Source organism: Rhea americana, unplaced genomic scaffold (genome assembly GCF_003343005.1).
Source record: "Rhea americana isolate MKP2758 unplaced genomic scaffold, rheAme1 scaffold_38, whole genome shotgun sequence".
In the NCBI taxonomy this organism is placed as follows: domain Eukaryota; kingdom Metazoa; phylum Chordata; class Aves; order Rheiformes; family Rheidae; genus Rhea; species Rhea americana.
In genome coordinates, this window is record NW_028186512.1 from 2168483 (window position 1) to 2183806 (window position 15324).

At 33.9% G+C, this 15324-nt stretch overlaps 1 protein-coding gene across 1 annotated transcript in view; it reads left to right on the forward strand.

Annotated features, from left to right (window-relative positions):
- The window catches only part of TTC29 (tetratricopeptide repeat domain 29), a 149603-nt gene that overhangs the window by 52577 nt on the left and 81702 nt on the right, over positions 1 to 15324 (forward strand). Inside the window, exon 4 of the mRNA XM_085313147.1 lies at positions 653 to 838. Coding sequence (XP_085169273.1) covers positions 653 to 838 — 186 coding nt within the window. The remainder of the gene's footprint in view (positions 1 to 652; positions 839 to 15324) is intronic.

The following is a 15324-nucleotide window of genomic DNA, read 5'->3' on the forward strand; positions in this document are numbered from 1 at the left end:
CGGAGATTTGGGACTTTGAGTCTCCTCTGCTTTCCACATCTGTCCTGAGAGCAGTACCTTGATGGACTGTACATGTTCAAGATGTAAAATTATTTGTCCTTATTTTTTAACTGTGATAAGGTAATGAAAATAAGACTGTACATGAAAACTCCAAGCCTTTCTCATTAGTCTTACTTTAAAAGTTAAAATGGTAGTAAAATAACGGAGTGGTTTTTTTGGTAGTCCCCATCATCGTAGTTGCTACATGTTCTGAAAGYTGTCTATGCCTTTCCAGGTCTCAGTGGCTCAGGTGCACCCTTCTCCAAAACAAACGAATGCACATGACTGTAGGTTCGTTTTGCTYGCACTAGCTTCTGTGTTTTGATAAGTCAGTTTCTTACCTAAGTTTTCCATGTTTTATTGAAATATTTAATTTTTTATACAGAAATGATAGTAATTTACATATGGTTTTGCTAGAGGAAGTTTTTGATCATGCTTTAATCTCAAATATTATATTTTCCCCTTCTCTTATTTCTTTGATTGAATATTTAGTAGAATTGGTGGTATTTTGCTTGTGGATAGCCCTTGATTTTTCATTATATTGTTATTGCCGTATAAAATTTGTGAAAGCTGATGATAATCTAATATTTTGACTATGTTTTTTGTTTTAAAGGGCATTATGAGGAAATGTACAATAACCAGCTTAATTTGGCCTACTGCTTCAATGACCCTGGGGACAAATGGTTAAGGAATTACTTTTATGAACAATGCTTTAACACTGCTCAACTAATAAAAATTGATGGTGGGAAAAAAGAGGCACAAGCACATGCAAATATGGGCCTTATCTATGAGGAACAAGGTAAGTCATTGAGATTAAAATGCTACCTTATATCAGCATTCAGACAGTCATACTTGGTACTYTGTGTTTTATAACAGGGCATAGTATTTCAATGTAAAATTAATTCAGAGCAATATCTTAAAAGAAGTTTTGAAGTTGTCATAATTTTAATTTTTAGAGCAGCAAATAGAGAAGTAGACAGAGAAGCCTGTAAGTTTTCATAGAYATTTTTCCCCTGTTGGCATTTCATCTATAGCTTGAAAGTACTCAATCACATGGAAGACAAAACATAGTACAAAGTGCAAAACAAGTACACAGGAAACATTCTTTAGCACAGAGTTTCTTTGGGCTGAATCTTATTTCCATTAGCTATTTACTTGTTATTCAACAAGAGACTGATAATGCTGCCTCAGGCCACAGATGTTTGATCAGGATGGCATTTGTAGTTAGGCCAACTGTGTTGATTTAAAAGAGGCATGAACAGTTAAACAGTTTATTCCTACCTGAACAATAGAAATTTTACACTTGGCTAAAATAGCCTATATATTTGCGTTCTTTTTTAAACTACTTTCTATTTCTCTCACGTGAGAAGCACAACCTGTTTGTTGGTACCTGAGTACCACAGTGGTGTTTGCTTCAGGTTTATGCGTTACCTCAAACTCAGTTTCTTCATTCATGTATTCAYGTAAAGATTTTCCAATGTTTGTATAAAATTCTATCATTTTGTGGGAAGAAAACCAATGAGTGAGCTTCAAGTACTGGGTAAGACCTATCTCCCGATTTTAATTCCTATATGTATTGAATTCCTTATCATTTCTTCAAATATRTATTTTTTTTAATTTTGCTTTATGGATTGAAAACATTCCAACTTTGAGCTCAGCTAGTCTGCACTGGTTCKTTTCTCAGATAGAATAGCTTTTCTTAGAAGAAAAAAGATTCATAGAAATTGAAACAGTTTGTGGAAGTAGTGTAATTCTGATTATTGTTTTGAATTATGAAGTTGTCCCTCAACATGCTTTCCTTTCTTTCCAGCTTGGTATCATTTGAACCCCTGATAAGCAATATTTCTATTCCGTAATCCAAATCCTTAGTTAAAATACTATATAATATACAGTTCCTAGGAGAAGGCACCTTTGGAACCTCACTGMGTGTATTTTTCTTATCTGACAGTGAGATGTTGATAACCAATGTGTATGTAGGGCTTCCTGCAAGTGCCAATTTGCAGTCACCTAACAATAGTTACAGGTGGACTGTGCTTCCCTAATGTTCTACAAGAACATTTTACGACATTTTATTTCTGTTCTTTTTCTTTTCTTTGTTTCTTTTCTTGCTTTCTTTCTTTCTTTTTTTTTTCTGGATCTCTTTCTATAGAATAGATAAATCTAAATAAAAAATAATAGATAATCTAAATAAAAGATTGATTTAATGAGATAATGAGATAAGCTCGAGGTGTATTAATGTTGGTTGTAACACATTTTCATGTTTCCTCCAGATGCTTAGAAGTAGTCTGTTTGATTATTTATTCCAGTATTATTCCAGGAATTGAAGATAAACTAAATCTGGTTTCCCAGTAGATGAGATGGCACTTGCTTAAAAATCATGACCAAATGATTTTCATTTTTGAGTAAAAAATGCTTAATTACGTTGTCTGTGTGATCCTTGAGAATAGAATAAAATGGTTTAAGTTGCTGGATAGTTCACCCTTTTCACCTGGTCCTTCAGATACTGAAAAATAARGTTGTTACAGGAAGGTGCATTAAAATATTTCTGTTTATGGCTTCAAAGGCTCATACTGAGTGTGACTCACCACTCTTATCTACCCACTACCCAAAACCTTTTTAACATTTCCTTCTTTTTATGATATGTTAAGCAAAAGTTCTTGAGTACTTAAATACCCTTAAACCTTCAGTACCATTACAAAAACACTTAAATAAAGTGCTAAAGTACACTTTGAGATGCTCAGAGGAGATGGGAAACTTTTATTTTCTTACTATAAAATATTTGAAATTTCCAAAAGAGAAATGTCTTGTTAACATTAGTAAAGAGAGAAAACAAGGTGAATGATCACTGTCCAGGGTAAAATTCCATTAAATCTATAGGGTTTATCTTTTGCAAATATTTTCTTTACATAGAGAGGGGTGAAAAAAATAAACAAACTGATAATGTAAGCCTAGAATTTGCTTTAAGGGACCACTGAGAAAAAGACAGTGGATGTATTTCGTTTACTTTTTATTTTCAGAGAGTAAAAAGTTAAATCACAAGCTGTGATAGAAAAAAAGTAAAAGTAATGAGGTTGATTTGGGATGGTATAAAATTACATGTGGATTAATGGTATTATAAGTAAAATTATAAACATGCTTTTTAAGATAGATATGGCTTGTAAATTAAATAGTCACATTTTTTGTTCAGTTACTTCGTAATGGTGTAATCTGATTGTGAACTGAGTGAGTCAGATGCCTGCTTCCATATGCATGATATATCCATATGTACAGGATTGTGTRTGTGTATATATATGTATGTGTATATATATATAAAGTGTATGTGTGTATGAAAATATGTATATATGTATACATGTATATATGCTCCTATATAAATATATATGAGTGTGTTTGTATGTGTACATATGTGAATGATGCCTGACATTTACATGATCCTTTGATCTGATTTAAATTGYCGTATCTATATTAATTCTATTGATTAATACTGCAGTCAAAATATTTATTTTAATGGGAGTATGAAGTAATAGTGCAAGRACCAAGACAAGAATAGATATTAGTGTTATGAAAGTTCATACATGCATCCTTTGAGATGTAAATATACCAGCTCTTTTCATATCTTTCATTCAACAGTTTGATTTTTTGTTACTTTTTAATGGAAGCTAACATAACACTCCTAATATATGCTTAGGAGTGATTGCCTAGGAATGTARAGTTAAACACATATTTATGTAAAGATTGTTGTTTGTCTTACAAGCAAATTGAAAATTCTCTAGGTAAATTTTGTGTAATCAAATTTAAAGTTCTTTGACTTTCAGCCTGGTCCCTGTCCTAGCAGCTGGAAGTAGATCTAATATTTACTAATTTTTAAAGCTAAATATTTGAAGTGTTGGCAGTGTAGACTTCAGTCATGGTATTTGGATGGGGATGATTAGTGGCTGTCAGTACATAAGAAAACAATAATAATAGAGTAGCCTGCTACAGACACAAATGGAACATTGTGCTTGGAGCAAACATTRTTTCAGTGGCAGTTCTTTGCTGAATGAGATTTTTACTTCTTCTTTAAGAAACTCTCTGTATAAAATAAAATCTCTGCTTATGAGTTACCCAAATGAGAAAATTAAATACATGAGAATGAGGATTACCGTAGAGTGTTACATTATGACACAAGTCAATGAGCTGTACTGACTGCATAGTTTGGCTTCYATCTGGGAGCTGATCTTGAACGGTTTTATTCATTTAGTTACTAGTTATTTCCTTATGTAATTATTAAACATGATGTCACTTTATTGTCACACTGAAAAAGCAATGTCATATTTTTGTATCTTTTCTCACATTAAGTCCAATATTATATATCATCCAAGTCAGCACAGACTTTGTGGTAGAATCTCAGTTAAGGCAAATTCTTTTCGCAGAATATTTTTATTCTTGTGCTTTGGATGGATTTTTAGAAGTATTAAAATGCTAATCAGAATCATTATTATAAATGCATATATTATGAAAATATTTATTATGGTCTGAGGACCAGCTGTGATAGTTCTACTGTATTAGTGTAAATTCTGCTGAAGTTAATTAGGAACTTCARATTTACACTGTTGAATCTTACAGAAGAAACACAATCTAAGTGCATTTATAAAGTTGATGGCTAGTGTTAGTTTATATAGGTTCTTATGCTGCATTGAGTGCTTTCTGTTGTGTATTGAATGGTTAACATCTACATGAAATGTTGTAGATCTTAAATATATGCATCCCAAAGTTTCAGATAATTTACATGAGTGACAAAAGCAGCGCAGGGGAAATGAGGAATTYGTACTTCTAAGAGCTATTTCCTTCCAGCATGTTATAATAAAATTAGACAGAATATAAGTCTATATTATTCAAAARCATAAAGAACAAACAGACATCCGAAAGTGTACTTATTCTAAATGCCACCGCAGGTAATAAATGGCAGAGGACGGGATATGTGTGCATGCACACACACACATGCATAGACACACATACACCCCTATATATGTATGTGCATGGTAGCAGTTCCCAAACCATTAGGAATCACAGAAACCAATATTTCAAATGCTAAAATTTCAATCTTAATGTGAAGCAGYGCTGTTTTTATGAGAGAAGCTTGAAGGCAGCCAGTTAACTTACTCACCTGTTGTTATTTTTTCAATACAGAYGCATGACTTCCTTTAAGGCCATGGAGGAAGGCTTCTGGAGGAAGCCATGAAAGGCCTCATCTCTATATTCTTATATAAATATCCACGCTCTCCCCTAAATGATGCAAGGATACCTTACAGAGGTTAGCAGCCAAGATGAGCATCCACAGGCTGTGGTCCCTTTCCTGTGTTAGTAAATTACACAGTGCCTGGAGGTGTCCGTGGRCACTGCAGCACGGATCAGTGCCGCAGGAGTGTTAAGAGTAGTCCCTTACATGCTTTTAGCTTATTCCAGGTTATATTTCCCTCCTCTCCCCTACCATTGTTTGTGGCACAATTTGGCAGTTAGASTGTTACAGGGACTAATCCTAATAGGCAGTTTGCATGCAGCCACACTGTTTTGAAGGATAAGAGCATTTACTAGCTAGATGCATTTTCCGTACCAGTTGGTTGCATTGCTTGGAAACATTCGTGGATGCATTTAAATAACTAGTTTAGAGGAAGCATGGGTAACAGTGGAGTCCAATGAATGAAACCTCCCAACACATGCCAAATGTAAATCAGTACTGTACCAGAAACTGCATGTGCCCTGATATGAGAGCACTGAGGTGCRTGAAAATTATGCCATTAATCTCAATGTGATGATGACTTGGAATAAGTCTTATAGGTCTATAAGATTTATATGCTGCTAGCACATAAAGATCAACAAAAGTAGAAGCAATACTTTTCTGAAATGCTTACAGACTAAGAAGACTAAAGGCAGAAAGAACTAGAAAGAGAAGAATGCTGTATGCCATGCAGATAACAATGTTAGRTATCTCATGTTGATTACTATAGCATCCAGCAAACCCATAAACCCATTTGTCTTTCCTTATCTGTTCTTAGATTACAAAGTTTAGAGAATTCCTGACCAAAGTCTCCTTAATCACTTCTAAAGTTAGTTTAGATATTTCAAAAAATCTGCCATATTTTCTAAATTAATGGAGACTTTTTTAGGTGTTTAGTTTTAAGCCAATTCTGCTTTCATTATAAGGAATTTTAAAAACTTGTTGCTTTTCAGAAGGAACAATGTAATGACAGAGCTGAATATTTATGAAYTTCCTCTGCACTCCCCCCCATCCCCAAAGAAAAGTGAATAAATTGGACTTAATTTATGAGAAAGATAAAGGGTTTTTTATCTGTCATCATGCATAAAATATGATTTGTTTTATATATTAGAGGTTGATGCAAACTCTTCTGGTTGGAAAACCTACTGTATACAGGGGACCTCTAAGTTAAAACAATTTATTGTGAAAAAAAAATTCACAGAGTGCATACAGACTTTGGCAATCCAGATTAAGACCAAGGAGTAGGAATTCTACATATCATTTTACCATACAGTTCAAATTAATTTAAAGATTTTAATCAAAGCTTTATAGAAGTAAAGGAAATATTCCTGTTGACTTTCGTGGGCATTTAATTCAAGCTCTTGAAGTTCAAGTGTTAATTACTTTTGATCTATTTGAAAAACAACAGTTTAAAGTCAGTTGCATAATCTTCTTGCTTTGGAACACAAAAATCTAAACTAATTGTTTAAATTGTTAAACGGGTCCCATTTAATCCATTGCTAAGAAATTGTTGTTTTTACATTTTGAATTGTTTACAGCTAGCATTTTTCAACTAAAAATTCTAATTATATTTGTGTTGTATAAATAATTGAGGGAAACTCAGCATACATTCGTGAGTATCTGTGCAGAGGAAATATGCACATTTAAACTGGATTTCTCCAATTGGTTTGCCTTCAGATAGAAATAATTGATATTTAGATTTTTAAAATTATAAAAAGAATTTTAATATTGCAACGTGAAGTACTACAAAGGTTTAAAATTGCTAGGAGATTCCTAAGTATATCCAGAATAAAATTCACTCATAGCAGGAATATCCCACRTGAAGCTTCTACATTTACAGAGCTTTCTGCTGTTATCTGTCTGCCAAGCCTACTTAAACAGCAAATCCTCACTGTGTTGTATAGTGTAGAAATAAAAAGTGTTGCTTTACAGTCTGATTGCAAAATTAGAAACAGCTGGTAAATACAATAAACCAGTGGGACAACACTTGTAAGTAGTGATGAATTTCTTCCTTACTACAGCTGGAGTACAGAACTGGTATTGATAACAATATTGCTGTATTTTATAAACCATTCAACCTGCATATTTAATGTTGTTATGTTTSCACCATAAGGTGTGTAGCAAGTATCTAGAGGTCTCCATACTGTTATATTCTCTAGTGCAGGTTTGACAGGGAAGGAAGAAAATGTAAAATATATCCCTTTCCTCAGAGCTTTATTTTCAGAAATAAAATCCAAAACAGCAGCTCAGAATAGCAGATAGTAGCTATCAAGGTCTTTTTGGTTTCATCTGCCCTTGATTCTGTGTTAGAGCTTCTTTTTGTAAACAACTTCTTTTGTTTCAGAATATCCAGGTAAGTTTGTGACTGGTGAAAAAAAAATAATCTCATCCTTTTCTTTCTTATYCTTTCTTCATTTTTATAATGGGAATTTTCATACTGTGGAGTTCTTATGAATTGCTCAAGGTTGGTTGAAGCTCACTCCAAATCTAGTTGGGGACAGACTTGTTTCTTTTATAGTGTTCATTAGTTGGAGAAAACATGTGGTATGTTTCATCTGAGTCTTTTAATCTTTCTTTGTAATATAGCCAGGATCCAGTAGTAACAGAATACCATTGTTTAAGCATGGTATTCCCCTCTGCCCTTCCCAGGTTGCATATCCCAGACTACTCAGCTTTAAGATTTGTTCCTGGTTGTGATTATTTATTCCAAACTATTTCTACACTTTTTCAGAAAAAATTCAAACCTGAAAGCTGATCCATCTGTCTCCAAATATAAAGCTTTGGCTACCTAGCCCTATTGCTAAATTGTATCTTTAAGTACACATAGAGGCATGTGCTCAGAAAGTCTCCACACTAGTGAACTTTAGAGGCAGAAAGAAGCGTTTCCTTAATGGGAAATGGAGTACTGTATATCTGGTTTGACTATGTAAAACACTTTCTGTCACTGATTTTCATTGTATAAACTGAAGCTAACTCTTGTTTTTCTGTGTTTGTACTATTTCGTAAAGCACTTGTATTGTTTTTCTAGTTGCTTAAGAATTGAATACATGCATTAGCTAGGAGAAGTTTGATCGGAGAGCACAATTTGAAAGATTTAAAAAGCCATTTTGTAGGARATAAGGTCTTCAGATGTGATGCTTTTCTCTGTCAGTCAGTGGCTAGGTAGAAACAATGATACATCCAGGTAGACAGATTCTTGAGGAGGACAGATTTAAAAAGTTTATTAAATATTTGAGCTCATCCACATGCAGAATATCATTCACAGATAAATGACATCCCATTATTGCAGTGGTGTTACTGGTATTGAATTGGCCATTACTGTGTTGGAATGATGTTACAGAAATAAGGTGTGTTTTCAGTTCAAATTAATATACTCTTTAACAAAGTCTGAGAGAAGCTTCTGCGTATGCACCAGGAACACAAAAAGGGCCTCTTGAACTTATTGATAAGTATTGTTCATATAATACATTTTTGTTCTTGTTTTTTTAAAAACRTGTTGGTAGACACTGTAGATGTTCTGAACAAGAAAACTCAATGAGAATTCTGCAGTTTGTACTCCTTGTGTGTATTAAACACAAGAAAGTAATAATATCCTTTGYATTAGGAAAAAGTAAGCAGGTTTGTCAAAAGCCTTCTTAGTCCTTCCACCATTGCTACCACTTCCGTAACCTAAGGAAGATTCAAATGGAGAATCTGTCAGTTTTAATATAACATCTAGGGAAAAGTCTATATCCTTGCTTTGYAATGAAAAGCTTTTCAAAATAGTCACAGCAGTACAATGGTATTGATTCTAATCTTTGTAATTTGAATTTTTCTTGAAAGTTTTATGACCTGTATCAAAGACATCTTTATTTAGTTTCTGTTCTTTTGTCTTTAGTGGTTGTGAAGTTCATTTTCAAATAGTTCCTAAAATTGCTGAAAAAGCATTGCTGTTGTTTACATTGAACTCTGAGAGGTAATACATCAAAAATATTRTAGAAAAAACATTTTGTCTAATGTTCAAATGATTTGTTTATGTATAAATTTCTATAAGAATTGTATTTTGTCATTCTTTTGTATCAAATGTTGCTCTATTTGCTTTATATGTATGTTCTTAAGACTATAGTATTTAATGAAGAGATCTTTTTAAAGTATTGATAGCCATGAGTAAATTATACCATGTTTGATCTGTGTTAAAGATTCAAAGTCCAAGGTCTCTGAATAGAACTTAGAATAAAAATGTAATTAGGTTACATCCCTGAAGTCTGATATATCTTTAAACAGGACTGCAAATGAAACTTTATTAAAACTTCAAATGAATTATTTCTTTGCTTTTTTAAATTCTTTTCCCTCTCTTCTCTTTCATGTCTATTACTGACATTGCTGCTTGTATTTTACCTGTCTTTTCCAGGGTGTTTTAATTATTTACTGCGTAATGAGTAGGACTGAGATGAAGCTTCATTCCAAGCTGCCCACTCACTAACAGATTTTTTTCTTCAAAGCTTTGTAAGGTCTTGGACTACTGCAGCTGAACTTACAGTTGTCACCATATTAGATAAACTTTCCTGGAGGCAGTGTTTTTCCTCTTAGTAATTGATAGAGGAAATGCTGTTTCTGGAGATGCCTTCTCAGTGGGTCTGAGATTTGATGGGAGTAAAGCTAGTGTCAGTGGGATTATATTTATCTGAGCCATTATCAGCAGTGTTTAGAAGTCATATGTAAAGCAAACACCATGAAATTATTAATAAAAATATATCTTACTTTTCAGAGAATCATAAAATAATTCAGATTAGAAGGGACCTCAGGAGGTCATTAGTCCAATCTCCTGCTCAAACCATCCTTTTGAAGTAGATTATCTGCATAATAGAGCAGCTCCAGTGCATTGCATCTGATACAATGTTTATTCTTGAAGACTGTGGAAAGTAAGGGAGTGGGAGTGGAGGTAGAATCTGAATAAAATATAATCACCACAAAAACACAGTTTTAATRTGAGACAAGAATTTGATCTGAATTAGCAAAAAATGAAATTTGCATTGAAACTAATCTGTTTCCGTGACACTTTCCTTATTTGAAAGATAATGATCATACATCCTTTGAAATTAAATAGTAATGTAACYTGTTTTCATGTAGTTAGATCAAGCTAAAAAAAACCTTAAAAACAGAACTGCAAAGTATTTGCCATGCTTCATTGTTCACCACTGCATTTTCATCTCCTTCCCTTCTCTGCATTTGTATATCTGCCTATAAACACTGAAACATTTGTAAAATCTTCAGAGTGAGCTGAGTGCAGACCTGTTCTTATTCAGAGGCTGGAGCCTTAGATTGTAAGCCTACTAAATGTATTTGGCATTTTAGGTAGTCTCTGTATATAGGGAACACCTTATTGATGCTTTACAAATATGAAAGGAAGGAAGGCTTACATGTTATCAGAAAGCAAGAATTTTCTTCTCTAAAATCAGTATGCTGTTATTTAGCTGATGTTCAATGCTGCGTTTGTAATGGCCTCCTCTAGACTGAATTTGGTGTGTATCAAATAGTGTTTCTTTATATGTAGTCAAACAAGTCAGATATAAAGCATCCAAMAAATGTTGTTTTCATACAATATGTTAACTTCCAAGAGATAAAGTAGTTCTAATGTAAATCAAAATCTTCCATCTGAATTCCTTTCGGTATGGATATGGATCAGGAGAGTTAATGGAATTTCCATAGGTGACCTGTTTCGTAGCTTTTTTTTTTTTTTTTTTTTTCCTGGAGTTGGATGCAGATCTTAAAAAGATATATTTTTTATTCCAGTTTGCACTTAGGTGAAATATTGCTAAACTAGTTTGTGCAATTTTCTTGTGTTAAAATTTTCAAAGATTCTGRATTTCACCTAACTTTCTACAAAAATACCTTAAATATGAACATKATTTCCACAATTAAGTGTAATGGGAAAAAATCACTTATATACTGTAGTTTCATTGGCCATTATATATGTGATTGTAGTACACATAAGTGGAAACATATTTTATATGGAGAGCTGAAGCAATTCCTTAAAGATAGTAACCACTATCTAACTTTTCTAACTTTAGTTATGTTTCTAACTTYAAGAATTGTTCAAGGGTCACATCTGGCATGAAATCAGTCTTTGATTTATTATTGTCTTTCATGTATATCCATATGCTGTCAATCTTTTCTCACTCTATGTCAAGTATATGCAGGCTCTCTGGGGATACAGTGTTGAGAGATTCATGTCATTGACACCAGTTTTTCATTGCGGAGTTTCTCTAAGTAGTGGCAATTGCTGTTTAGCTAGGCAGTAGCTGTTTGTCTCAGAGAAAATCTTGGAAGGTTTTCTGGAGAGCCAGGAGCAACCTGAAAAGGCCAGGAATGAATCCAGATTTTTGAGGACACAGTGGCTGGTATTAACTGCAAAGAAAGCAAGAGGAGAGTATGTGTTGCTGCCCCCTCCACAATAGTACCTGTTCCTCCAGTGCATCTTGTTCTTTACTCTTTCTTGTAAGAACAATAWTTTTTTCATGGCAGTTCCTCTTCTGGTAATGTGCCCTTCAGTTAATTATTGTTGGTCTGCAGTAAATTATCMCAAAAGCAGTTGTCATCTCAGCTGCTTATGGGAGGCCCTTTTTTCTTTGCAATTCTATAGTATTAGTAGCAGCAGAAAAAAGGGAAGGAAATTATAGAGTAAATAGGGAACCAGAGAAATTAGTAAGTGTTACTATAGCTCCAGGTTGTTGTAGTTCTTACTGCCTGCCTCTGAAGCTGGGTRTATAGTCAGACCCAACTGAATGGCTTTACCTATGACACAGGCCTTACTGATTGAGGTGGTAACATGTGAAATATGCAGCATTTAACAAGTTCTCCTTCCTGCTCAGCTGTCATCTTTTAAGCGACCCCTGATAGTTCTAAAAAGCTGTTTGGCTGGCCAGGAAGAGGAAGGTGCAGTATCTCCTTAGGGTGACATTAAGAGACAAGTAGTTGCCCAAGTGGCTGTCATGCTGAAGTATTTGTGTGCTCAGGTTCAGACAGCAGAGAAAGGTAAGTCTCCCCAGAATCCTGGAAGCCACAGCGTTGCTCTGGCTCATCATCAGAGCCATCAGAGGCTGCTTGGACCTTTTATTTCAACTGTGATACGGGAATTATGGGAATGCGGTTTGTCCTTCCTGGTCCAGGCTGTGTGCCCATACTCACATTGGCCATGTGAATTAGCCAATCATCTGGCCCATTTTGCCTTTTAGAACAAAACAGACTTGTGGTCCACCCAAGAAGTCACAGCCACCCACCTTTCCATCAAAGATTGTGTACAACCTCCTCTATTTATTTATGGTACAATTACTTACTTGCAAAATAAAATTGCAGYCTTATTTCCACAAATTATCCCTGCTTTTGAGGTGTCAACCCTCTAAGCAACATCTTTTAGAGCATTTTTTATAACATAATAGGTTGATGTGATATATCATAATGTATTGTAACCAATCCTACTATGAATCTTGTAATATGCRCTGCCCTCTAGGTGAGTATTTTGAGTATGTGAGCTTTGAGGCAAGTAATTCAGGTCCTCAGAGAACTGGATTATATATGATCTAGTTCTCATTGGATTCATATATATATACACACACACACACATATATATATGTATATATATATGAATACATACATACATATATATATTTTGGGCAACAGATGCTTGCTTAACTAATAGCAGCAGGAACAAAATATCTTTTCTTTAAACTGCAAAACCAAAGATTAGCCCAGTAGTTCATGAACCAGCTGTGAGAGCATAAAATACCATCATCCTTTCAARCCAGTGATCTGCTTCCTATGCTTACTTCTTTTCTTTGCATACCAGTCTCCAAACACAAAGGCCATGTTTCAAGTTGTGTGATGCTCAGCTTTCCTTTTGTCTCCTTCCTTCCAAGTCTCCAGCTTTCTGCTTCTCAGGCAAGCTTTCAGTTGACCTTGAGCTTCTCAGACTCTAGGGAGAGATCTGATGGTGTATAGTCAGATTGGGGAAACCATCAGAATATCTCCTGGTGAGCCAGCATGTTCATTATAATATTGTTATGAACTGCGTGTGTCATTTTACTAAAACTCCCTATGGAATCTTTCTTAAGAATAACATTATCAGCCTCTGTCTAGTAAATAAAAATAACTAYTCTTAATCTTAAAAATTCTCACCGTAATTATTGTCTGATAATCAGTTGTGTTTCAGAGRAACCTTACAGAGTTATGGAAAAGCAAATTTTCATCTTAAATCTTTTTCACGTTTTTTGTCTTACTTTTGCAGATAGCTGCATTGACTTGGATTCTTGCATCCAAGATCAAACCCAATGACTTCTGTACAATTCATTTTACCTTGGGAGTCCAGGTTGGCACRCTATTTACTGAAGGAGAGACATATTTTGTATTTTTGTAAGCTTTTTATTCTACCTCCCACACATCTCTGTGAAGGACTAACCAAAGCCTCTGTAAATTGTGATAGATTCTTAACTATTTCGACATGAATAGTGCTACCACAGTTATCATCACTGAATGTAGGAAACTGAAAAATAATATAAATAGTTCTAGCAGTTAAACTAAAATATAAGCTTGTATCTTTTAAAATGGTAATAGCATTTTTTTTCTTTTAACTACAGCTAACTATTGTTTCAAGTAGATTTTATATCCACATTGTACAATGAGTAAGTTACTACGAAAGATGTCATCATTTGAGAYTAAAATATACTATAACTTACTTAAAGCTTTATTGTTCCTTTAGGTTGTTGTTCTAAGCTAAATTGGAATATTTTCCAAAGTCCTCAACCAATGTTTACAATTGAGAACCAAATGYGCTTTCTACATGTACTAATGCTGCTAAAGAAATGTGCCTAATGACCTATAATTTTTTTTTTTTTTTTTTGGTGGCGTTGTCTCTGTGGCATTATTTTCATTGGTAAATGTATAAGCTAATAGAAAAGGAAATCATTGGGTGCTCTCAATATTGCTGAGGCATGAAGCTAGAACAGGTTAGGCACTGCATTTTGCAGATTGTGACATTTTAAATTACCTGTACACTACTGGAAGCAATCTATGGACCTAATTAACATCCCACCTAATTAATGTCAGGGCTGTATATAGAGAAATCTTGACAGATTTGCACTGCATTTATTTATTAAGTATCACATTATTCAAATTTGCTATCTTTAATTTCTGTATTGAAAACTTCAGATTTGTGTGCTGTTTTCTTAAGTGGGACTAACTCTTCCTCTTCCCCCCCCTCAAGTAATCAATGCACTGCTGAATGAGTTCATTTTAATGCACTCAATCATGCCTCTAATGTTTGTAGCTTACGGGCGCAAGCATCAGTAATGCAGGAATGTTATATGGCTTTAGTTTGGGCCATTTCATAAAATATTCATGGAATCAAAAATGTGCATCAAAATAGCGGCTGGAAGAATTACATTTATGTGCCTGCTTTTATGGCAGCTTCACATTTAAACCCATTTGTGTTAATATCTAGTCAATCTTTACTTAAAAAAAAAAAAAAAAGAAAGAAAGAAAAAGGCAAATAGTAGTCACCATATATACCCTCTTTGGTTGAAATCTGTCCAAGGTATCTATTATGATACAACAAATGTATACTTTTGGAGTATGTTTTAGGAAGGAGAATTATAAAGGAAGTTCTAGATAACATGGAAACGTTTCTCTTCATATTTACAAAATTGCATTGAGTTCTTTTGCTTGAATGAACATAYTTGGTTTTTGTGACTTTTAAGCAACACTAATTCAGTTCAGTGAAAACTGTAGCACAAATCTTTGTGCATACATATGTAGTGGCTATGAAAATAGGAGTAATTTCTAAAATTTGATATTGTTAGTGGCCAAGTAATAGCTTTATATTCACATATTTGTTTAAAACTTATCTTTTACTCTTAAAAGTATGTTGTAACACCCATTTCCCTCTCATATTTAAGATTAAACAATTGTGGATAGAGTTTGTTTTGTTATACCCTGAGTTCCATTAAACTATAACATTTTATGTGGTACTATATGTGTTGTTAGAATTACATTTCTGT